This window comes from Monodelphis domestica, chromosome 3, assembly GCF_027887165.1.
Source record: "Monodelphis domestica isolate mMonDom1 chromosome 3, mMonDom1.pri, whole genome shotgun sequence".
Taxonomy (NCBI): Eukaryota; Metazoa; Chordata; class Mammalia; order Didelphimorphia; family Didelphidae; genus Monodelphis; species Monodelphis domestica.
In genome coordinates, this window is record NC_077229.1 from 171,694,574 (window position 1) to 171,721,192 (window position 26,619).

Consider the following 26,619-nt stretch of genomic DNA (forward strand, 5'->3'; position numbering starts at 1 on the left):
CCAGAAAGAAATTCAGCACATGGTGGGGAACGGATCTTGCAGCATATTTCACTGTAATGTCTACTCTTTCATTCCCTAGGGATATTCTGTCTTTTCCACGCGTATGTGCCTTGCATCAGATTACGAACACCTTTTTTGAAAGTTCTACAGCTTTTATGAGATGATCTATTAATTTACCATGTGCAATTGGTTTCCCAGCTGATGTTCTCTACCCTCTGTTTTTCCAAATAAATCCAGATGAGTGAATAGTTGTAAAAGCATAAGCTGAATCTACATATATGTTTACTCTTTTGCCTTTTGACAACACTAGAGCTTCAAGCAGAGCTTTTAATTCTGCGCCCTGGGCACTGACATGACTTGGTAATGATGCATACCATAGCATTTTATCGTTGTTAACTACAGCAGTCCCTGTGAGCCTGCATCCTCCGGGAATGTATGTATGAGGATCCATCTGTGTATAACTACATATCAGGATCACTAAGAAGTGTGTCTTTAAGGTCTTTGTTAGGTTTATACATCGTTTCTACAACTTGGTTGCAGTCATGCAGTGGCTCTCCACCTAGTGGGAAATCAGGGATCAGAGTAGCTGGGTTTAATGGTGCACATCTATGAATAGTGATATTGTCATTCACTAGCAAAATGATTTCATACTGGTATATTCTTGCATCTGTAAAAGAATGCATATTCTGCGATCTTAGCAGTTTTTCTATTTGATGTGCAGCATATACATGTAATTTGTATCCCAGTACTATATCATATGCTTTCTTCACCATTAGAGCAGTAGCCACAACGGTCCTCAGGCAATGCACCATTCCCTGTGTAACAGGATTGAGGATAGAACTGTAAAATGCTATAGGTCTTAAATTCAGCCCCAAATATTGTGCTAACATTCCAGAAGCGATGCCCTTAGCTTCATGGACATACAAATGGAACTCCTTTATATACTCTGATATTCCCAAAGCTGGAGCTGTCAAAATGGCTTTTTTCAACTGTGACAAAGCATGCAGATGTTACTTGTTTAATTGCAAAGGTTCTTTAACTTCTTTCTTTGTCAAGTCAGTTAAACACTTGGAAATATGAGAATACCCTACTACTATGTACTGTCTTGAGAAACCAGCCACCCCTAGAAATGCCCTAAGTTCTTTATTGGTCCTAGGGATGCCTAGATTCTGTATGTCTGCAATCCTTTTACTTTAGATTTTCCTGGTGCCCCACTCCAGGGCAAATCCAAGATAGTCGACTTTTGGGAGTACCCACTGGATTTTCTTTTTAGAAACTTTATGTCCTCTCTCATAAAGTTCTATTAATAACTTCTTTGAATCTTCCAAACATGTTTATGGGTCAGGTGATGCTAGCAGCAAGTCATCTACATAATGTACTAGCCTGCTATGTTTGTAAGTTATGTTAGCTCTTTGTAGAAGTTGACAAAATGCGGAAGCTGATTCACAACATCCTTGCACTAGTCTTGTGTAACAGAATTGATTTTGTCCCCTTTGGAAAGCAAAGATATTCTGGGAGTCAGGGTGCAATAGTATAGTAAAATATGCATTGCTTAAGTTCAACACTGTGTACCACTGGGCCTCTGGAAGTATCTGTGTGATTATCTCATTTGGTGACGGTGTTACCATGTATGTCTTTTTTATAAAGTTGTTCACTGATCTAAGACCCATCACAAATCTCTAAGATTGCTTTCCATCTTCATTAATTTTGTTCTTCTTAATAGCCAGAATTGGACTATTAAATTCAGACACTGTAGGTCTTCAAATGCCTTGTTCCAACAAACTTTTTATGATTGGTGTTATGTCTTTTTTTGCTTCTTTGCTTACTTTGTACTGAGGTATCTTAGGAGGAACACCTTCCCTGACTTCAATTTTTACTGGTATAACTGATCTTATTCTACCCACATCATTCTGATGTTGAGCAAACACCCCATTTGGAATATCTTTTGGTATTTCATACATAGATGTTAAAATCTGGATTGTCTCAGGTTCTTTTTCCAATTGCTCCAGATATAATAATGGGTAGTGTTTTAGGGAATATTTGGATAAATGTAGGTTTATCTTCCCAGAACATTCACATTGCAGGGTTGCCCCGATCTTACACATCTTAAATCTCGTCCTAAAAGGTTATCAGGGCATGAAGGAATCAATATGATCAATGGTGAGAGGGCATAATTTAACCATTGTGCTTCTTAACTCCGGGACCTGTTGTATCTCTCCCATAGTGCCAGCCACAGAAACCATACCCCCTATGTTGGTGGACTAATTTTGAAGCACCAGTATTCACAAGAGCTTTGTATTTTTTCTTCCCTAGTTTAATCAATATATATGGTTCTGGTTTTTGTGTAGCTATTGAATTAATTGTTAGTGAGTCATTATATACTGCTCTGTTACAATTTGCCATTTGTATGGTTGAACTAGTTAAGTCTTCGTGGCTTAAATCATTTCCAAAGTAATCTTCTTCTAAATTTCATTATATTAAGTTTTCTACTTCAGTTGAATATGAAATTAAACCATAGCTATCTTTAATTTCATATAGTTTTATTTGGCCAGACCAACCCCCTCCATTTAGAATGTTGGCTTCATGGAGATCATTTGAACCTTCAGTTATCTCAACAGTTGTTAAGCCCTTCAATCTATTCATATTTTTAAATTTAACTGCTATTTCACTTCCATTACATTGAATACAATTATTATTTTCTACTGTAATTTCAGCTCTATTTTCCCATAAATTATTTACTGTAGGATGAAAAATTTCAGCTTCTGGGTTCAAGCTAGATATTTGTCCTAAGGAAGTCTGTGCCATATAGCTTTTTGAAGTTTTTACTGATTCATGTGAGGTTTTCTGTTTGTCTGTGAGTTTTTGTAAGTATTGTATAGCTCCAGTAACATTGTTTGTAATAGTAACCCTTTCTTGTGATTTCCCAGTCATTCTGTTGCAGGTAATTGAAACTTTTTTTTTTCCCACTATGTCTTTCAACAGCTCCTGATTAAGTTTATATGAGTGTTTATGACATCTATTTGTCTAAAATTCAATCTGTGTGCCCAATCTGCACTGAAAAAAGTTTTCTAAATATGTTTCTACAAGTTTTCTGCTTTTTTCATGACTGGCTACTATGCTCCTTCTATTCGAGTCTCTTATTTCAGCTTGTATCTGTGCAGTGAGGTTTTTAATCTCTTCATCTAACTCATGTACTTATCTCTACTTTTCACTTAATATTTTGTTTGATTAATCATCATCATTTCTCACAGACTTAATATATTTCTTTTTCTGCTTCATCCTTGTATTTACTCTTTTCTGCTTTTGCTTTTGTTTTGCTCCAGCATGTCTCTCACTGGCTGATACATCATGCAATATCCTTTTTCTATCTGCATGTATCAAACGAAATAAATTGTGGTCCTGGCTTCATAAATCCTTTCTCCCATGAGCTAGTACTTCAGAATACCTGGGTTTAGCCCTGAACACATTTCTTCAAATGTTTAAAGCTTCTTGAATTGTTCTTAATCTACAATGTTTGTAAAACGTCTCTCTTCTGTTTGTAATATTATTTTATTTGTGTGCTTTTATTTGTCTCATATTTCTTTTTTAAATAGCAATCCTTTATGATATGTTCAACCTTGTGGCATAAGAAACACTTTCTAGTTTCTCTTTGTACCCTCCTCTGTTGGTATCAGGGTTTTGAGTATGTCTTGACTGTGTTCAAATTTTTAATTTCCTGAATCTCTTTCTGCTTTAGAATTTCCTCCTGTCTTGAAATTTCCGTTTCAATTCTGTCATTTGTTTCTGTTGGTCATTATGATTGTCAAAGAAATAGGATGCAGCTTCTCTACATTCAGACAGAGTAACTGTGTCATATTTTGAGAAATAGTTCTTGAAAAAATTTCTTAGGTGTGATGTACAATCCCTAAGGCATTGTCTTCTTACATGAGCCACAGACTCTTCTGAATCTTTTTCTATGCCTATAATGGACTCAGTGGTTTCCGACAGGTGATTGATAAAGCTTGCAGGATGGTCCGTTTTTTCTTGAACTAGTTTATGAAATTTATCCCATGCATTGGTTTTAGGGTTTCCCTAATCTTAAATAATTCTACATTGGGAAATAAACTTTTAGAGTCTTGGATGAGGAATGTGGCTAACAGGGTTGAGGATCTTTGAGTCACTTCTTGATGAGGTAGAGAGAAAATCAGTCCAACCAGGAAAGGATCTTCTCAGTCCTTCCTCCTTCAGGTGCCAGGAGAAAGAGAGAGATTTTCCAGCAGTATGGATGGTTCTTTTAACTGCCTTCTCCTGGTCACATTCTTCTTTGGAATAATCCTTGATGAACAGCTCTGCAAATCTCCATCCATTGCCTGTTTGCAGATTTTCTTCAATTTACTCTTTCACAATTTTGACAACTATTGCATTTCAGAAAACATTCTATTCCCATCTTTAGTTTCCATTGATTGTAGAAGAGTTTTTTTTTATTATTTGAATTTAACTTCCTTTATATTTGAACATCTACCTCCTCAACCTGTATAGAATTTGTTGATGGATTTGTGAAATTTAACCATCATGCATCTCTTGGAGTTTTAAGGATTGGATCTGTTTCTTTGTTTTCCCCCTAGAGACAATCTGTGGACTCACAGTTTTATGTTTTATTTCTTGCATTATAACATTCAGATTTTGGATCTGTAGGTTCTTATGGGATGTATATCATCCATAAGTTTTTTCTATGCATCCTGTCTTCAAAGTTCATGTGTTTAACTTTTTTAAGGAAATCAAAAGTTCATTTGAAATTAAAAAAATTCTCTTCTTCCAGATTGTCCTTAACTTTAATATATTTTCATTCTAAATCTGTTGTTCTCTCTTACTTCTTTGGAGAACCTCCTCTGACACTCTGCCTTGTCTTTTTTTCATTCTGTTAATTATACCTGGAGAATAAGTAATAATATTTTCCATTTGTTCTCTTTTATCTTCTGACAAGATTCTGATTTCTTTTTTGAATCATCCTGTGATTCCATGTTTTCTTAGGAATCCACAGGACCCTATGTTTTATTAGGTGGTGATTCAAATTCTCTGCAAAATTTATTTAGAGAGCTCTGTAATGTCTTGGATATTCTGGTACTCCTCTTCTAAAGTGAGCAATCAATTAACTTGCTTATATCTTAAGTTTAATGATTTTTTTTCTTTCTCTTGAGATCATTGGTGGCTTTATGCCTTTCTCCCCCTTCTTTGTACTTCATGGCTATTTATTTTGTAATTCTTCTCCTTTTTTGATGGCAGATTTAACCCTAAGGCCAGACTTCAAAACTATTAACAGTTTCTTTCTCCCATTTTGGGAAATTTAATTTTCTCTTTTCCCATTTCCTGATCCAAATAGATTGTATGAATAAAGGCCTATTACCACATGATTTCAAGTACCTTTTCTTCAAATTTAGCATAATAGATGGATCTTTCTAATCATTATTTCCCTAATATGTTTGAAATAACCTGTGCTACTTTTTTCAACTCAGAAATAGTAGGATGGGTGTTCCCAGTGAAGTCCCTACATTTATAATGTTCTGTAACCTAGGGGATTTATAGAGAAGAATAACAGTACAGAAACACAGGCAAAGTAAAACTGGAGAATATTAATTCATAACATACTCACCCCACACTCCTTTTCTTTAAGCCTCTACAGTCCAAGAGGGTGCACAAATCAATCATAGGGCTTTTGCTTTGGAACCCATTGAAGCAAGAGAAACCCAAATCCCTTCCCATTCTAATTTCTACTCCTTACATAGATGAAGAGAATTAAGAACCTCTGTTTTTTGTAACAGGAAGCTAGGGTAAGGGCCGAGACAGCAGGAGCACAAATATCTCTTTTTGTTTCCCAAAGCACAATTCTATAGTCTGGTTTATGAATCCTTCCAGAGTATGGAAGCTGATCAAGGAAAGATGCTGAGTGAAAACATTATAGATGGATGTTCTTTACTTTTAATTAATTAGATTATTAATTTGTTCTTATATGGAAACAGCTTCTTTTCTTGTTACATAGAAACAGCTTATTTTCTTGTTACATGGAAACAGCTACAACTGTTCTATCTTCAGTGAATAACTCCTCCTTTGGGAGTTTTGGAAGATTAGTAGGAATTATAAAAATTATACAGTCCTCCATTTCAACAGTCACATGACAGAAATTATCACACTTCATAAATAATAATAAGAAAACAAAGAAAATAGGTTCTATGCAATTTTACTAGACTATTATAGTAGCAATTTTACAGTTAAATGTTGAAAAAGGAATAGCAGCTCTACTGATTCATTTATTGCACACATTTTATTTTCAACATAATAAAATGAGGTATCAAGGATCAGTGAAGAGACAGTGAGGCTCAGAGTCAAGATTTTATTTCAAATCCCACCTCAGACAAATATTGGCAGTGTGATGTTAGACAAATCACTTAACTTCTTAGGGCCCTAGGCAATTCTTCAGTGTAGAAAGATTACTTATCTGAATACTTTGACTAAGTTTCCTCACTAGGAGTTCCCTTTGCCAATAAAAATCACAAATCTAAACCAAAATAAATAAAGGGATATTTAGGGATATTTTAAGTAAACCACTTCTAAGGACATTAAGAAATCAAATAATCTAAAAAAATAAGTACCCTTATCACAGTTTAAAAGGAACCTGGAAACTATGATGCACAATGAACTAAGGTGATTTTTAATTACAAAAAATGGCAATTTAAATAAATCTTTCTGGAAGAACATTCAAGTCTAAAAGGTGTCTCACTATATTTGCACAGCTGATCATCTGACGAAAGGGTCTGTAGAATATGTGCATGTGTGTGTGGTTTTTCAAGTATTCATTTAAAGAGGAGAACATACCTGTTACCGTTTTTGTTTTGACAGGACTGCTGGCATACTCAGAGGCCTGATTTGACTGCTGCTTTGCCAAGGGCATGCTTCCAATTGACACCTCATCCTCTTTCTTTCTGGTAACTGGCATAACATGAGGAACAGCTCCCATGGACTGTTAGAAATAGGAAAAATGAAACACTGAGCTGTGGCTATTCCCCAAGCAGTGAGCAATATACATGGCATCAGTGGAGAAGGCTCTTCAGGAGGTAAGGGTTTGGAACTTTTTTTTTTTAAACTATTTTAAGTCCCAGAGAAAAATAACTTTAAAAACTTAAACTACAAGAGGCTGAGATTTTTTTTTTAATTTATAGCTCCTTAAAAAACTTTTAAAAATCTAAAAACAAACTAAAAAACTTGAGGTTTTCATTGTTATTTTGTCTTAATTCCCAAAATTGTGCTTAATTTCATTATCTACATTTTTCTTTTGGGAAAAAAAACTTTCAAATAATATTATTTAATTCATATAACATGACTAAAACATATAAATCTGAAATTAAGTTGAAAAGGATTTTTATTCCAAAGAGCTACAGAATTGCAAAAGAAACTTTTTTTTTCTGAGAAGAATACTGCAAATAAATGGATTAACATCAGGAAATTATTAGGGGAAAGGATGCTAATACATGTACTACAAAAATCTTTCTAATTGTCTGAAACATCTATTCTTGACTATAAATGTGAATTCTAGAACGTAATTATATTACATTTTAAAACTTCAAGAATATCATAGTAAGACAAAGCTGGAAAAAATTATGCTCATATACTGAATGCATGAGTGTTGAGGTGGACAATAAAGCAGTTGTTTCATCTCTGCTCAATGAAATGAAGCCTGATGTTACTGATGACGCCCTATGCAATCTTGTCAGCTTTCTGGCCAAAAAAAAAGTTGTAGTTATACTTTTACCTTAGGATGAAAGATCAATGTTGAATTGGGTGGAAAATGATCATCAAAATGTTGGTTTTCAGCCACAAAGTTTAGAGGAAATTGAAGCTTGCAAAATACCATATGATAAGTGGGCATGAGTCAGATTGGGCTGCACTGAAATATTACCATTTATAAAAATGAAAATGTCATAGATATTGTACTATAATATCTATAATGGAAATGAATATTTAGATTATTATTAGGCATTTAATTAAAATTTTATATAGATTTGAATCAAATTCATGCAATATTTGGTACTGTTCTAGGCTAGACTACATTACACCAAAAAAAGAGTTGATTTGAACAACATAACTGTTAGTAACACCTTATAAGATGAAAGACGAAACTAAGGAAATTCCAAAACAAACTAAAAATAAACAAAAAGAAATTTATTTACTTGTTTTAGTATAAAGGCTTTCTCAGATTTTGCCATTTTAGCAGGCTTCATTTCATTTGTAAAATATCCTCCAATGCATATATAAAATTTGAAAAGTTTCACAAGTAATATATATGAAAAAGACAGATTTGGAAGGAAAATCTCAAGAGAATATATATTCCTACACCATGAATGCTGGGTGAGGGACTCTTTTAAAAAGAAAAATGGGGCATGGCCAGCACCACAGTAAGAAAAGTCTTAGATGATTAGTTTGCCAAGCAGAAAAATATTCAACATGAACGACCCAATCTAGCTTGCTTTGTGCTACTTGATTTTATTTACTCCTTTTCAGTAAAGGACAACCTATTCATCTGCCAAATAGATTCCTAATAGTAAAATATGTGGTAGAATCAATTGTTGGGTGGCACTAAGTCCTAAGAACATCCATTAAATTTGATGCCACTGTTTTTTTTTTTTTTAAGAGTTAGGCTGCACAGCATAAACTATGCCTGAGAACTATTAAATAGATATCAGTGGACCAGTCTAAAGAGCCAAAGACAACCTAGCAGGCATGAACACATACATTTTGAACACAATTGCTAGTTCCAGAGTGATTCAGTGGCTTCACTAGAGTAAGCCCGGGGTTACTGATGAAGTATAAACATAAGGCCTGCAGACAGAGATTATCACTGAAATATCAAAATCTGATGATTCTGAATCACTCCTGACTAAGGTCAATGAGGAGAGAGAAACTACTCATTTCATATTCTAAATACTGATGTGATTTCTTTGAAAGAAATAAAAGTTGGAGAAAAAGTAAAAAAATATGTTACCTTTAGGCTGTGTTCTTAGGTTTCATGGGAATCTTAGAGTAGAGAAAAGGATAACTTTAGAGCCATGCTGGCAAAGGCATGGCAGTATGCCCTGGTGTTCCAGAAGGGGCTGCTCCATTCCCCCCTCTCCACTGTGCTTGGGGACAATGTTCACACACCCCACCCCTCTGCCCAGCAGCCAAATGTGAGTACTTCTTCTTTCTGCTCTCTGAGGTAATACTGGGGACTCACAGGCAATTTGAAGGTGCAGTTTGGGCATGTAATGTCTAAAAGGTTCGCTAATGTTGCAGAGCATTCAGGCCCCCTAGCGTTTCATGTTTGAGGACCACAACTCACCTTATTCATAAAGCAAATGCTATAGTTTATCAACATAAGAAGTGTAAAGGGTTTTAGAGCATTCTCTAGTCAATATTTGGACAAGCCAAATTTCTGATAATGAAATAAAATATTCAAAGAAAATTTATTATATTATAAAAGGTAAAATGAAAAGGTATTTCCTTCATGATATTTCAAGTGCCCAGGACAATAATGGCCAAGCCACAAATGTATTGAATATTACTTCCCCAAATGCTATTAATAGAGGCCATGGGATTGGAATGAATCACTCATAAATGAGTATGACTACCAAGTAATAAATATTAATGAGACTTCTACTGAAATTAAACCTGTGGACTTCTTTGCCTCTGCTCCTTAGTAGATGTTTGGCTAAAGAAAAACTGCAACTTTTCTGAATCTTTATTTTATTATTTATTTAAAAAAAATCAATACTTGTATCCTCTACCTTGTAGGGTTGCTGTGAAGAAATAACCATGTTTCTGATATGAATCTTACAAGTAGGATAAGAAGAAGGAGGAAAAGAAAGGGAAAGAGAGAGGGAAGAGAAATTGAATTGCCTCAGGTTCAACCAATATAAGGATCAATTGAAGGAACTAAGAATGTTTTGTCTAGAAAATAAAGATTTAGAGGGAATATGATAGTTATAGTAAATATTAAAGAAACATCAGAGGAAAGAATGAAGACCAATAAAATGACGTTGCAAAAAGGCAACTTTAGATGGTATTAAGAAAACTTCTCCAGATGAAAATTCTCATCTTAGGGGTATATAAGTTGATAATAAGAAGCTATCCCATTTAGTATGGGAAATTACTTCTGACCTATGACATATAATGACATCGATTCTATTGTTATGTAACTTTTCATGGTGGGGTCTGGCTTGACTGTCAGTTAGATTATAATTTTCTTAAGGACCGGAGTGATATCTTATATTTCCTTCTTCATCCACAACTACCTGTTAGCATAATTATTTTATAACTTAGGAGGCTTATAATAAATATGCATGAACAAAGAAGAATGATCTAAAATGAAAAGAAAAAAATGATTAATATACTGCCACTAGAACTAATTCATTACCTGCTTAAATAAATAAACAAATCACTTGACTTGTGCTTTTAATAAATGGCTTTTTTACATTTAGGGGTCTTTCTCTTAAAGTTAATTCAAATACGTGACCTACAATTTTGCTTAAGCAAGTAAAAGGGGTGGAAATCCCTTCTAAGAAAAAAAATTCCTTTACTCATTCATATGAAATTTAAAAGTAAAATATATTCTAAAAAAATTATGGTTGGTTGGCTACTTATTCTTCCTGTTAAAGAAATATATTAAATCTCTTACCTGCTGAATATGTCTACTACTTCTTTTCTGTGGTTGGTAGACAAGCCATGTATACAAGACTGGGTCAATGCTGGCTGCAATTCCCTGGACACTAGCAAGGAGCACTGCACCTAAAATATGCAAATCAAAATTAAGTACATTATACCTCTTATCATCACTCTATAAGTACTTATTAAGTATCTATTATGTGCTAAGAAGATATGGCCATTTCACAGAAAGAAAAATTTTCAAACATTTAAATTACACAAATAAAATGACTAAAAACCTCTTTGGCCCAAGTTTCCACTAGTAGACATATATGCCAAGGTCACTGACTAAAATGTAAAAAAAAAAAAGACTCCAAAAGTACCAAACCATAGTAGCAAGAAATGGCAACAAAGTATATAGCCATTTATTGAGGAACAGAAAAATAAACTGTGGTACATAATCTTAAAAAAATACTGTTGTGCAATAAGAAACTATGAATAGGATGAATAAAAAGAAGGATGGAAAGAATTTTAAACTGCTGCAAAATGAAGTAAACCAAGCAAGGAAAAATATGTATTATTATTATTTAATTCAACCATGTGAATGGGAAGAATAAGAACATCAAACCTCAGAAACAATATTGCAAAAGTATTAAGAACAAATTTGACTAGCCCCTATTGCATTTCTGCCTTGGAACTGATAGCTAGTATTGATTTTGAGAAATAATGTAAGGGTTTAAAATAGATGATGCACTATTAGCGGAGTTATGAATTGGTCCAAACATTCTATAAAACGATATGACACTGTGCTAAGAAAAGTAATAAAAAAAGACCCCAGATCTTGAAACTGACAGGTGGGTGTATACCTAGAAAGCAATCATAAAAAAATTACTGGCACCAAAATAATTCTAGCAGGATTATTTCTAGTGTCAAAGAAACAGAAAACAAATCCATGTCCATCAATAGGAAAATGGTTAAATAAATTATGGTCACACATATAACTGAATATTGCTGTATCCTTTAAGAAAGATGAATATGATGAACATATGGGAATATAGGAAGATTTTTATAAACTGATTAAGAATGGAGTAAGTAGAACCATGTAAAAGACAAATAATGTAAATGGAAAGAACCTGAAAAAATTAGAAAATTATTGTGAAATTATATTACCAAGACTGAGTTCAAAGAATCCATTCTTTGCAAGAAGTAGGATATGGAATATGGCATATACATGTCAGACATTTTAAATGTGATGGCTAGTTTGATGCACTGGCTTGTTTCTGTTCTCTTTTATTAACTGTTATAAGAGAGTTCTCTTGGAGTGACAGGGATAAGGAAAACATTGGAAAATGTAGATAATACAAAAACAAAAGACTGCAATAAACTTTTTTTTTTAATCCATACCATTTGTCTTGGAATCAATACTGTGTATTAGTTCCAAGGTAGAAGAGCGATAAGGGCAAGGCAATGAGGGTTAAGTGACTTGCCCAAGGTCACACAGCTGGGAGGTGTCTGAGGCCAGATTTGAACCTAGGACCTCCCATCTCTAGGCCTGGTTCTCAATCCACTGAGCTACACAGCTGCCCCCAAAAAAGTTTTTCAAAAGGATGAATTATTCATTTACATCTTTGATTTGAAAAAGACCCTGCTGCAACCAACAGATACAAATATCTTTCTGATTAGCTAATATTAATTAACTCAAATTAATTAACCACAAACTGATAGGTTATTGTTCATTGAAAACAACACAACAATTTTAGAAACAGACTTGTGCTTACTGTCTTCTACTATACTGGCTTTGCACTGGCTCATGATAGCTTCTAAATAAGCTTAATATTGGAAGCTACAATTAAAATCATTTTGAGTAAAAAGTCACATTGAAATGGGGCTAATGAATGTATTTTAACAAATATAGCATTAACTATGTAAAGGTTTCCAAAGTAGAATGTTTAACTATTTATAGGAGGTATATGGAATTATTACATTAACATAGACTATTTGTACTGATCAAAAAGTGAATGCTCCATAAAATAAAGGTTCTTAAAACAGCTTATATATAAATGAGCAAACATGTGCACACATTCACATGGGTTTCCTAGGTTATCCATATGTAATGTTATAGTTTGGATAAATGGCATGCTATAACTATTTGTTTTTTTTTCTAAATGGAAGGTGAGGACAAACTCTTTGAGTAATTATGGATCCCATTAAGAAAGCACTGCAATGTTCTTGTGAGGGATGCTATCAGCACAATGCCACCCACACATGTGGTCATCTGGAGGAGCTTACCATCTATAGTGATTCTTCTGTGACAGAAACATATTTGACAAACATGCATCTCCCCTGATTTATGCCTCACCTAACATTAATAACAAACCAGAAGTTCACTGAGTAAGGTTAAATTCATGGAATTATCTTTCAAGAAATGTAAAATCTTAACATATCCACAGATATACTTCATTGAAGAGGAGCTTTTAAAGCAATGTGTTTAAAAAATCAAAGATTTTTTTTTTCCTACACAACAAACAAGTAGAGTAAAACACGTAAAACTTCAAAATCTTGCAACTAGTTTTGTTACTGTAAAGATGTGGTATACAATGAAATGTTGCTTATAAAAGCCTATCTATTTACTGATAATACCTTTTTCAATGATGTTTGGATAACTATTAAGATTATTCTTATAAAAATTTTATATAGATGGAAAAGTAAGCAAATGGATTTATAGCAGTTAAATATCTGTATGAAGTTTTTTTTTAAGTAGTGTCAATGTCTTCTCTCTATACTACTAGAAATTAAAAATAAATATGTTTCCTACATGTATTAAATTTAAAAAGGTCAATCACTGTTTGGTATGTCTTTGGGATAGTTTAAGTGTTACCTATTGGGTAGGCACAAGCTACCATTCTATCATTTCTCTTACATATTAACAAAAAATATTTAATATTATCCAGCCTAATTAGCCAAATAATATTTTCAGTAACTTGACTGAAGAAGTCTCACAAATAGGTGAGTCTTTAGACAGCATTCAAATTTTGGAAGCTAATTTTGATAATAGCCTAGAGATGGGAGGTCCTAGGTTCAAATCTGGCATCAAATACTTCTTTGCTATGTGACCTTGAGAAAGTCACTTTATCCCCATTATCTAGCCCTTACCACTCTTCTACCTTGGCACCAATACAGAGTATTGATTCCAAGGAAGAAGGTAAGGGTTTAAAAATATTAATAAGCAGAATGAATTAAATTCCTATTTTATCTCTTCACAGTTGTCTAGTTTTCAAATAGCATTTATCCCATAAACAAAAATATTTCTCAATGTTTATGATTAGCTTTAGATGATCAAAACATGTAGTTCCTTAGTGACTCTAGAATAAAATGGAAAATTCTTAGTATGACATTGAAGATGCTCCACAATAGCATTCCAATCTTTAGCCTTATTCCAAAAATAGCTTAAGCTTTCAGAAACTACATTCAAGTTCAACTGAACTGCTAATTGTCCAAGAAACCCAATATTCCATCAATTGCACCATGCTGGGAATGTATTTTCTACTCATTTCCACCACTCATGATCCCAATTTCAATCAGCTTAGATACTTAAATTCCATTAAATTTTCCCTCTCCCTTTCCAAATTTCTTAGTATTAACTTTTCTGAAACCATGTCATACTCCCTATAAAATGTAAATTTCTTGAGGGAAAGGGCTGCTTTGTCTTTCACAATGTATCTCCACTATCTAGCATATGATATTCTTCATAAATATTTAGTGAATTAAACTATTTTCCTAGAGAGAAGTTTGTGAGGTCTTAGATTTGGAAAAAGTCCTCAGTCACTGAAGATTTAAATACTGAAGGCAAACTAATAGCTTGGTAGATTAGTTGTGGAATTACTTTCTTCAATATTAAGATAAAAGAAGAAGAATATCCCCTATAATAAACATTAAATTCTTAAAGAGGCTAATTTAATGTGCTTCTATTTTAATGTAGAATGTTTTATAAGAATTTTAAAAATGATTAAACACAGCATTTTAAATAATGTAATAAATTAAAGGGAATTTTTTCAACTTTTGAATATTCAACACATATATTTACTAAAATGTCAGATCCCATAAATTAATGTTGATTTTAATAAGTTAGTTTCAGCATGTCATAAGAACAAAGCAAATAAAGAATCAAGGAAAACACTATGACAAGTCAACTAAACAGAAACTAGTTTGTATATGCTATCAGTCAGAATGAACCCAATGAAAAACCATTGTATAAAAACCAAATTTTATATAATGGTTGTGCTAGGAACAAATATTTAAATGAATTCCCAATTTTTCAAAAAATGCAGTTACAAAAAGCCAAAGGAGTATGATGGTTGTAAAATCAAATGAATAATAATTACATTTTTTAATAAAATCAATTGGGAAGAGAAATTAAAAAACATCAGAAAAATCCAAATAAAAAAAGACAATTTCTGGGTGAAATATAGACTATCAAGTCTTATGTGTAAAAATTCTAAGTAAAGGAAAAATAAATCTATAACTGATCCTTGAATTAGGGACCAATTAAAATGATATGAACAATTAAGCATTTAGCCAGTCAGTAGCCAGGACTATAGAAAGTTGCCAAGCTATGAAAGACAGAATAAGGACTAGATTATAGGAGCCAAATTTGAAATACTAATCTGTAAGCATTTTCACAAAGAGTGTGGATACAAGGAAGGCCTATGTCTTAACGTATGTTAAGCGTCGCAACCTTAAGTCTTCACACTATGTTCAAGTCCTTTGTATTGGCTTAGAAGTACATCAATCCTTCCTGGATTTATTGGTTTCTTTCTTCTTTGGTATAAGACTGTGATGTCCCATCCATTCACATTTTACTCACTACATCTTGCCATGTCCAAGTAGAGGAAGAGAGAGGAGTATGTAAGCATAGAAGAGGAAGAGAGAGGCTCTTGGGAGGAAGAGAGCCCATTTAAATATCAATTGTGATCTCGCCCAGGTGGAGACTCAGGTGAGATTATAGGGAATTCTGGGAAGTACCAAGCACTTCTGGGGATTGAAGTCTGGGGTTCAAATCTCCATTTTACAAGTCATTGAGGATAGAGAGGTAGAAAGAGAAGAAATTTATCAGGAAAGATGAGAACAATAATCTTTTGTGTGTTTTAATACTTCACGGTTTATCTAGGTAGAATCTCCATCCACCAGTGTCTAATTTAAAGTCTTAGAGAACATCTGGGAGCACTGTGAGGTTAAGAGAAATAACTGGCTTGCAAGTGGTCACAGAGCTTTTCTTTTTTTGGTCAGAACACAAAATTGAGTCTTCCTGGCTTCTAGGTTATGTATCCCTAGCTTATGGCATGATACTTACCTCCCAATAACATCAAAAACAACAATGTCAACAACAAAGTTGGTCATAAAGAGCACTTAGATTGACAAAGCACATTACGTAAATTAATTCATTTAATACATATGACAATATAGAGAAGGAGTAAGAGCAACTTATTATACCGATTATACAAGCAATGAAACTGAGGGGCTGTGGGAAAGAAGGAATAATTAGGTCATAAAGTATAGAATCTCAGGACAAAAATAAAAGCAAATCTTGAAACTGTACAAATATGTATATCAATATTCACTAAGAAGTGTAATAGGTAAAATTAAATCCTGAGGTTGCTAATAGGTTTAGAAGCTTTATTACATCAAAGTAGTGATAGTAAAGAGGGGAAAATGTAGGAAAAAGTAGAAAATTGATTAGCTTACTACCCTTTTTGCCATTTGATTGATCAAAGCTCATCACCAATAGAGGTTCCTTCAGATTTCAAGCTCCAGTCAGAAGAGAGAGAGAGCAGTCCTTTGGTCTCATATTATAAGCAGTTTTCTCCACGCACTGGCTCTCCTACATCACATCTCAGGAACCAACCATAGTTGCTTAATTTGCCTGGCACCACACAGGTGGGCAGTGCCTGTGGGACCAGTTTCCCTTCTAGTTGGTTTCAATTTCCTGTCTCTGAGGGTTTGGATATAGCTGCACATCTCAATGGAAAATGACTTGATGATATCAAACAAAGCAACATAATAAGGATGGAATTTATTTTCACACAGAAGTGCAATATATGAGATTTTTCACTTTTGTATGTCAGTTTCCTTTAAAGGAGGATATGTCTACCTTAGAGACACTTGAAGGAAGAAAAGAAAAATAAGGAGGAATTAACGTGGAAGTAGTGATCAGGAAACTATAGTTCTTCAGAAACTTGGCCCAAGACCATTAAAAAAAAAAAAGAAAAACCAGGGCCATTTATCATCTTGTGAAATTAGAAATAAACCGTATGTTTTTGTAGAAGAAAATATCAAAACTAATGATACTGACTAGGAATTTTTAAAAATTTGTTTATTGCTTGATTGTCAACAACAAACGCAAACATATCAATATATGAAAAATGAAAAGAAGGCCTATAGAATAAATTACATTTTCATATATTGTGTACTCTTTTAAAAGAAGTATGTGTATATATACATAATATAAATATATATACATAAATAAAATTGAACAAAGTATTAATAATATTATATTTGTTTGTAAATATTATATTTATTATTAGTGAAAATTACCAAATATTTGATAATTATTAGAGGTTTGATGAATAAAAATATTATAGAATTTTTATTTTTACTTGACTATATAACACTAAACCTTTTTATGCAAGCTTCTGACATATTTATCAAATGTAGCTGTGAACCCAAAAACTTTTTAAAGGGAGCACTGATTTGATGAGAGACTTGTCTTAAGTCTAATAATCATCTTTGATTGATGTGTTATAATAAGCTTAAAATGGAGCTGTAACATAAATATTAATAGTAAAACCTTTAAAATATAAAAGAATCAAATCAGGTCTTTAACAATAATTTTTTGATGTATTGTCATTTCTTTGACTACATTTCTCCCTGTATTCTTTCCTTATCTCTTCCATAGAGCCATCCCTTGCTTAAAGTCTATTTTTTAAGGGGAAAAAAAAGAGAAAAAAGTTCAACAAAATTAGCTATTACATCAAAAAGTCAAAATCATATTCTAACACTGTTCCAAACTTATGAATCCCCTACTTCTGTAAAGGAGAAGGGGAAAGTGTCTTTTCATAGAAGTTTGGGAATGCCAAAGTTGTTCTTTGTAATTTTACAACATTCATTTTTTTAAGACAAATATATTATGGCTGTTTTTCTTTTACTTCTATGATCATTGTTTTTACTGTTTTCTTAGATCTTTTTACTTCCCTGTCCAAGATTAATATTTTTATAATAATAACAGTGTATTCATCTATCACAATTTCTTGAAGGAAGCCAGGAAAACTAGGAGGCAGAGATGAAAAAGGAGAACATTCCAGGTATGGGGGACAGTCAAAGAAAATACTCAAATATAGGAGATGGAGTATCTTATTCTAGGAAATCAAGGAGGCTACTGTTGAGGAGTAAAGTATATTTGCAAGACAGATAATAAAAGGTATAAGTAGAGAAGTATGGGAGAGTAGTGATGGGAGGAGGATACTTGAACACCAAATATTATTTTGTATTTAATCATAAAGGTCATAGGGAGCCATTGGAGTTTACTGTGTAGAAGGATGACAAGGCCAAACTTGTCCTTTAGAAAAATCACGTTTGAAAAAAACAAAAAACAACAAAACAGGAAAATCACTTTGTCAGATGAATGAAGGTTGGATTTGAGTAGGGAGATATTTGTGACACAACAGTTTGTTACAGTGGTTTCATCTCAGAAAAATAAATTTAAAAAGCCATCAAGGAACTCTGTAAGAAAAAATATCCAGGATTATATGTCTTCAAAAGTGATTTCTACCAAACATTTAAAGAAAGACTGATCCCAATACTATATAAACTATTTGACAAAATAGGCAAAGAAGGAGTTTTATTTTACCAAATTCCTTTCATAACACAATTATGGTACTAATTCCAAAGCCAGGTTGACCAAAAACAGAGAAATGACCAATCTCTTCAATGAAAATAGACGCAAAATACTAGCAAAAAGACTCCAGCAAGTTATCACGAGGATTTTTCACTATGACTAGGTGGCCTTCAAGGCCTCAGACAAGTAAAATAAGTCAAGAGGATAGAAGAGAAAGATCACAGGGAAAAGATTTCGCACTGAAAAATTTAACATGGGACTACCTGCAATGGAGACTATGTGAAAATAATGTTATTAGTGAAATACTTAAAACCTGAGTGGTTTTTCAATTAATGCTGATAAATCCCACATCTGCCATGTTTCCCCATTCCTAATAGAGATCTATTATTATTAATATATTATATTATATATAATATTGAGGCTTGGAAAACATTAATCTCATTTGATTCTCCCAGTAATCTTGCAAGGTAAATATTACATATATATATATATACACACACACACACATATACATATATATATATGTATGTATATGTGTGTGTGTGTGTGTGTGTGTATAAATATATATAAAGAAATACAGAAACTGACATTTGAGTACATTTAGTGACTTGCCCACAGTCACAGAACTAGGGAAAGTCACAGGCAATATTTGTAATTAGGTATCTCTACTCCAAGTCTTTTGCTTTTTCCATTCTTCACTGCTGTTTCTCATTCATATTACAGACAGTTCAATTTTATTGCCATTCCCATTGAACTTATCTGTACCACATATAAAGCACTTAACACATGGTACCCCTAATTATTTTTTACTTTTTAATTTAGCTATTTAATTCAATAAATATTATCTAAAATGACTGCTATCATAGCATTTTATTATGTTCTTTCTTTTCAATAGGTGTGAATTTATAGAGGACAAAAAATAGCATTTTTAAGTATTTGCTAGCATCTAAGAATACAAAATTTAAAATGAAACTGCTTGCTCATATGGATCTACAACACCTCCAAATTCCAATGCCTTATCTTTGGCAATTATTTCTTATTTATTCTATATGTAGCTCACTTTGTATATACTTGTTTGTATGTTGTCTACTGTAAGGATGATATTAGAAAATAAGTATTGTTTTATTTGTTTAGAGATAAGAAGTAAAGTGGCTGCTTGAGAAAAGAACTGGAGTTTGAAGTAGAGCTGAGAGAACATGTTAATTTCAACTGCTGACAGTCATAACCATTTTTCTGTGTCAATTACTCTCTCTCACAGTTGGTTGTTGGGCTCTGGCAGTTGGCAGAGACACTCTCAGAGACTCTCTCAGGGCAGGAGGAGGTAACATCTTTGCCTCTCTCTCTGTCTGAGGGAAAGATCTGAAGGAGCTCAGTGTTTTCCTTTCCCAATTTGGGAATTTGGAAAGTCAGACTCAGAGTCCTAATTTGATTCTTGTTGAGACTCAATCAGCTAGCCTTTGCTATTTTATCATTTGAATGCGAGCTTAAGATGTATAAGGATAGTAGTAGTAGTTTTATTTCAATTGTATAAATTTGGGTTAGTCAGATCAGGAAGGATTAGTGTAGCCTATGAAACACAGGAGAAGTGGTTCCTTGTGGAACCTGGGAGTTTATTTGGGTGGATTTAGAATCCCTTAGAACTAGAAATCCTTCTTTATCCATATATATATATTTCAATAAACATGTTATGTTTAGAAAAAGAGTCTCTTTAGTGTCTTTGGGCCTGGCTCTGAAGTGAAGTTCACATTTGAGCTTCACTTCATCACTCAGGAGACTTTTGATTATCTCTATCAAAAGTATCTGAACAGTTTGAACCTGCTTGGGAAGTTAAACAGTTTTGAACCTATATTGGAATATTTTTCCATCTAAATATTTTATTTTATAAATCGCCATTATTATTTTTACACTATCCCATTAAATTGTTAACCCTTTACTGGAAGAGATTGTCTTTTCCTTCTTGTTATATCACAAGTGATTAGAATAAAGAATAATGTCATGTGCATATTTATTGATAGATAGACTGAATGACAATGAGGGAGGTTGTATATTAGGAAATGGTGACTAGAGAAAAGTAATTATTTTCTTGAAAATCACAAAGACCAAATGTGGAGCCTTTTAAACAGGTGATAATAGTATTTATTTTATTACAGTTCCCCTTCCATAGAATCATATATTTAGAACTAGAAGGAACTTAAGGAGGTCATCTTTTCAAACTCTCACTTCAGAGTTGAGAAAATAGGTCAAGAAATATTTGCTCAAGGTCATAGAGGTAGTATGTAGGAGAGGCTGTAAATTATGCTTAAAGAAATACAAAAACTAAAAAAAAAAAGCCTAAGAACAGAAATTGTATCTCCATTTTGTATTTGTAGTATAGATCCACAAATTCTTTTTATTTTAATTCATGATTAATACCATAATTTTAAATATGTTCATTGTCATTACTAAATTATGATACAAAATAACCAAACCTTTAGGGATAAGAGTAAAATTAATATAAGAAATAAACATAAATAAGAAAATAAAACATTAAATTTCAGTTACTTTCTAAGGCTTCACAAATATTTAAAGACAATTTTATGTTGATTTTTTAAAAAATTCCCAATAAGTTGTCTTAATACTTAGGCAAAATAGGGAATTTGGGGGAAGGCAAAGGACAGCAAATGTAAATAAATGAGCATATTCTACAAGATAATTAATTTTGACAAGTTTTGTTTACTTTTTCGTAACTAAGTAGCTTAAGAAAATATTTCACGAACATATTACATAAGCCATACCATATTTTATGCCAGAAATGATTTCATGACTTATATGTGGTTCTAAACACCATGAATGTTAAACAGGTGTTAAGGCAGAAAAAGCAATTAATTTCCAAGTAGGTTTGAGGACAATATTGTTTTAAATTTAACATTAAAATTTCCACACTCTCTACAACTCAACTTACATGGTAGAATCCTTAAGAAATACACATATTATGTACAAGTGTGCAGGCAATTAACTAGATGTTGGTTTGACTCAGACCAGATATGCTGTAAATCACTAAATGTGGAAATACCTAACTCTGTTTAATTTTAGCCCAGGAGACAACTGAAGGGGAAAAGTGTTCTTTGCTTCTCTGCTTTTTGCCAAAATGGCTCTCTTATCCACAATCCACACAGGCTTTACCAATTAGCTCTCCCAGGGCACCACAATCACTTTCAGTTACATCCTAAGCTTAAGAACTAGAGCTGAAACAGGGGTTACAGGCTGAAGTTTCACAACATAAACATAGAACTCCTTGTCAGTTTTATAACATATATGACAAGCCAACTACATTTCCTTGTAAAATAGCAACATGTCTAAGGGACAAACTGTCCTGCATTTTATCTTGGACCATTAAACCAAACTAAAAAAGCAGGCATATCAATCTAATCACAGTCAATGTGGCTGAAAACTCATTATATCTGTTTTAAGCTGCACAATTGGAGTATTTTAGTCCTTACATGATTGTATACCTTTTGATAATTTACATTACTTAAAAATTTCATCAAATCATTCAATTGTGATTAAGAAGGCAATATTTCCATATCATGAAGGAAATAACTGCTATTTATAAAATTTATACAGATTAGTATGATATAACCAATTCTTGAACATATTTTATTTACATTTTATATCTAACAATCATTATTTCTGGGGTGGAGGAAGATTCCTACAATAATCTATTAATATATTACCAACAAAGAAGTTCAAAGAATTGATTGTATTAAAGTTCATTTTAAAAATATTATCATAAAATAATAAAAAGGACCAATAAAATACAAAAGTAATAAAGAGTAGACTAAACAAAATGTGGCATAGACAAAAGATGCTCTCAAAAAATATCTGTGGGTGTGGGGGCTAGAGATCTATAAGTCCAACATGAATATCCAATATAATATGGCAATTAAAAACAGCCAAATGTGATCTTGGCCTGCATCATGAGAAGTAGTGCCACAAAATGGAAAGAAGATAACTCTTCTTATATTTTAATTTAGTCAGACCACACTTCAAGTACTATCTCAAGTCCAGACTGCTATATTTTGGGTACAATGTTATATTACATAGTGTATAAAGGAGGACATTAAGACAGTGAAAGAACTTGAAATCATGCATTGAGACTGGCCTGAAGAAACAGGGGGTGGTTAGCCTGGAGAAGAGAAAACTCAAGGGGGGCATAATAGTTGTTTATGTATTTAAATGACTGTGATGTGGATGCAGGAAAAATGTATAGAAATTTCATGAAACAGGACAAAAGACAATGCATTTAGAGCTATACAAAAGTGCTGCCTCAGAATTTAAGGAAAAACTTTTAATAAAAAATAAAGTTTGGATGACTATTGCAGAGGCTATTAAGAAAGGAATTTTTGTTCATGTATAGATCAAATTAATAGGGTCTCTTGAAACCTTTCAAATTTTGTGATTATGTGGCATTATATAAGGACTAAAATGTTGGATAAGATACTTTAACAGCAACTTCATGAATTAAGTAAAGCAGATTATGAACTGCATTCTTAAACTTTTCACCTGACTGCCAAAACATCAGCATTTTAAAACAGTTTTATTAGGAAGATTTTCTTCATATTAAGCTTTGAACCTTCAACTTACTGTTCCTGAGTTTCCCTTAAAAGTCAAACAGAAGTTCTCTAAATACTTGGACAATAAAACCTCCTGGCCCGCGGGAGGTTTCAAGGACAGAAGATAGAAACAGGATAGAAGTTTCGGATCCCGCGAAGGGCGTGAACGAGCCGGCTTTAGAGATGTAAATAATCGAGTCAGTAATCAATTATTAATTTTCGGGAGCCACAGCCTGCTCCGACCACTGGATGTTACTATTCAGGCTATTCCCATCCAATGATCTCAATTTAACACTGCACTGGTCAGAGGATAATGCTAGCTCAGAAGGAAAGGAACTCAGAAACTAAAGGAGGTAGATAATGCTAGATATTAGCATTAGAAGAGAGAGAGAGGAAGGAAGGCCTGGCCTAAAGACCAGGCCTCAGGGAGAAAGATAGAGAGGAGAGAGAAAGGGGAGAAGTTGCTCCTTAGCAAACCTGTCGACTCCTCCAAGTGGGCGGGTCTGGCTGTGTCTCCTCCCCTTTATTTTCTTTGATATACAAATGAGCTCAATACATATTGATCAGTTACATGATGCCTCACTACATATGGATGAGTTACCTAGGGTATTGCCATTGGATAATTGCAACTTATGATAAGGTGAAGGTGGGATTATTATCCTCAGGTGAGTGAGACAGGAGGAAGCAAGGTTTCATGCCTAACCTCAGCCACGCTGGGAATAGAGCTCATTGCCATGCGCAGGATGGCCATGTGCTCACTCACAATCCTTGTCTCTCCATAATACCTATGGGCTGGACTGCTACAGACAACTATCATGTCTCTTATTTTTTTCCTTCTAAAAGCTAAACATGACTAGTTACTTCAATCAATCCTTATAACATGGATTCAAGGCCCTTCAATATGCTAGTTGACCAACTCATGACATTCAAAAATGAATAAAATATTATAGATAGTTGAACCATCAGTTCTCCATGCTTGGAATCTCTCCCATAGGATAATGATATGATTAAAGACAACCAACATCTTCTCTACCACTGCAACTCCCAAACTTTTCCATGCAAATTCTCTTGTCCTCTACAATTACCTTTTATATCATTATCTGTATCAACAGTATGTAAGCTCTTTGTTCTATATAGTCTGAGTATATTAAATTGGTGCTTAATCCAATTTTTTAAATGAAAAACGAAGATTCTAAAGTATCTTAAGTTAAAAAAAATAACCTAAATTATAGTTACCAGCTCTAATTCTGTCCATCTATCTATTCTGTCATTCCTCTTGCCATTATGTTTTCAAATGAGTTTTGAGCAAGTAGAATTATATTACAAATTAAAAGCAATTAAATTTAAAATGGTACATATGGCTAGGTACTTAGATAATAATATAAACTACAGATACTTAGCTTGAAGCTCTTTTCTTTGTTGCCAATGAAATTAATATTTTATCTGGCAATTTATGGTTTATATATATATAACTAAATATATGAACATAAATGAAAGTAACTTACTGAATATTCTTAAATGTACTACTGTCCTTGCTCTATCAAACCTAGTACACTAGTTTAAGCCTTCAAAAAAAACCTGTCATGTACTTTAATTTATCTGAAATATCATAGGCTACCATTTTAATGTGCTCATATAATTTCTTAGAACTAGGAAAAATATTTAACATTAATTTTAATTTTTATATACAATGCAATAAAATGATATTTAATGTCACAGAAAATTACTCAAGATATTTGATTATATATTGAAAATGCTTAAATATTAAAAGAATAAAAATTAGATAATATTCTTTTCTATTGAAAATAAACATATATCCCAATCTTAAATAAGAAATTATGATTTAAATGTTTCAGTACATCTTTTAATTTCCAAAACTATATATATTTAAAATGACAAAATATTTAACATAATAAATTCAAATGGAAAAATTAGCTAAATATAGTCACACCAATAAAAAAATATACAGTTTTATCTTCCATAATTTTGGACAAACGAAGAACTTATAAACAGACAAAGGATAACAAAAATCATAAAAGATAAAACAGAAAAATTATGATTGTATTATGTATTGTGAAATTTAAGGAATTTTGAACAAATAATAGCAAAGCAGTTATTCTCAGAAAAATATGGAATAGGAAAAATTGAACCACTAAGTATTTCTGATAAAAGCCTGATATCCAAATCTATATATGACACAAATATATTTCTTAAAAATTGAAATATTGATCCATTCCCTAAAAAATAGGTGGTCAAAGCAGATGAACAATTCCAAAAGAAGAAATACAAACTATCACTCAACATCTGAAAATGTCAATCATCATAGAAATGAAGACTGTAGAAATCTGAGGTTTAAAAAAAAAATCTCACTCAATGGCCTAAAAATTATGTAAAGGAAGGAAAAAAACCTTTGGAAGGGGCTATAAGAATACAGGCACATTATTGCACTCTACTGGAGTTATAAATTAGTTCAAGCATTATGGGAGCAGCTAGGTAATAGTAAAGCACCAGGTCTGGGACTGGAAGGACCCGAGTTCAAAAATTACCCATCACTTCACAGGATGGGCAAGTCTCTTAGCTCCTATTGCCTATTCCTTGCTACTGTTCTGGCTAGACAAAAGAGAAGGGTTATTTAAAAAAAATAATATATATATATATATATATAGTTCAAACATTTAGAAAAACTATCTGAACTAATACAAGGAAACTTAAATTGCTCATATCCTTTGACCTAGACATTCCTCTTAGAGTGCTATACGTTAAGGTTATAGATAGCAAGGAAAAACATGTTCTTCACACATTATGTGATAAAAGGTTAGAAACAAAATGAGTGTTTACAGCAATTTGGGGAAAGCTAGATAAAATGCAATGGTGTGCCTTCAATGTAAACAATGAGAAATATGAAGAATTCAGCAAAAAACAAAAAAATAACATTTGTGTTAACGTGAGAAACCATTGCAAAAGTAGAAGCTCCCAAAAGAATACATAAGGCATAGGAATTAAGAGTCAACAACAAAGAAGCAATAAAACTGATCAAATATAATGGTCAATTTTAATACTGTACAATCAAAAGTAAAGGGTGAATTCCTTCTATCTGTTAATAATCAATGAACTTACTATTTTGGAGGAACATATTTAATAGGGAGATCTTCTTTAGTATTTGTTGAGATAAGCATCTTTTATCAAAACAAAATATATCTGTAAGTTAAAAATTTTAAAGATTCTTATTTTTAAAAATTAATTATGAATCTCAGACTAGAGTTAGAAAATTATTCCAAATACGGTACCAAGAATAAAATTTTAAGACATAAATCTTGTAATAAATATCAGGCTATCTAACAATACAAAAATGATATAAACAATCATTTGGATTAAATTCCATTTGCTAAAACACAATTCAACAGAAAATCATTATACAGATAAGATCCTGGGTAGGTAGATGATAAAAATACAGATAAACCTAGAATCTAAAAGAGTATAACTTCT

General features: G+C 32.7%; 1 protein-coding gene across 8 annotated transcripts in view; it reads right to left on the reverse strand.

Annotated features, from left to right (window-relative positions):
* Positions 1-26,619, reverse strand: part of VPS13B (vacuolar protein sorting 13 homolog B) — a 1,055,144-nt gene that overhangs the window by 623,359 nt on the left and 405,166 nt on the right. For all 8 annotated transcript variants that reach the window (XM_056820764.1, XM_056820763.1, XM_056820760.1 and 5 more), the window contains 2 exons: positions 10,685-10,794; positions 6,850-6,994 (listed from right to left, as the gene is read on the reverse strand). In XM_056820764.1, the coding sequence (XP_056676742.1) occupies positions 6,850-6,994; positions 10,685-10,794 (255 nt within the window). The remainder of the gene's footprint in view (positions 1-6,849; positions 6,995-10,684; positions 10,795-26,619) is intronic.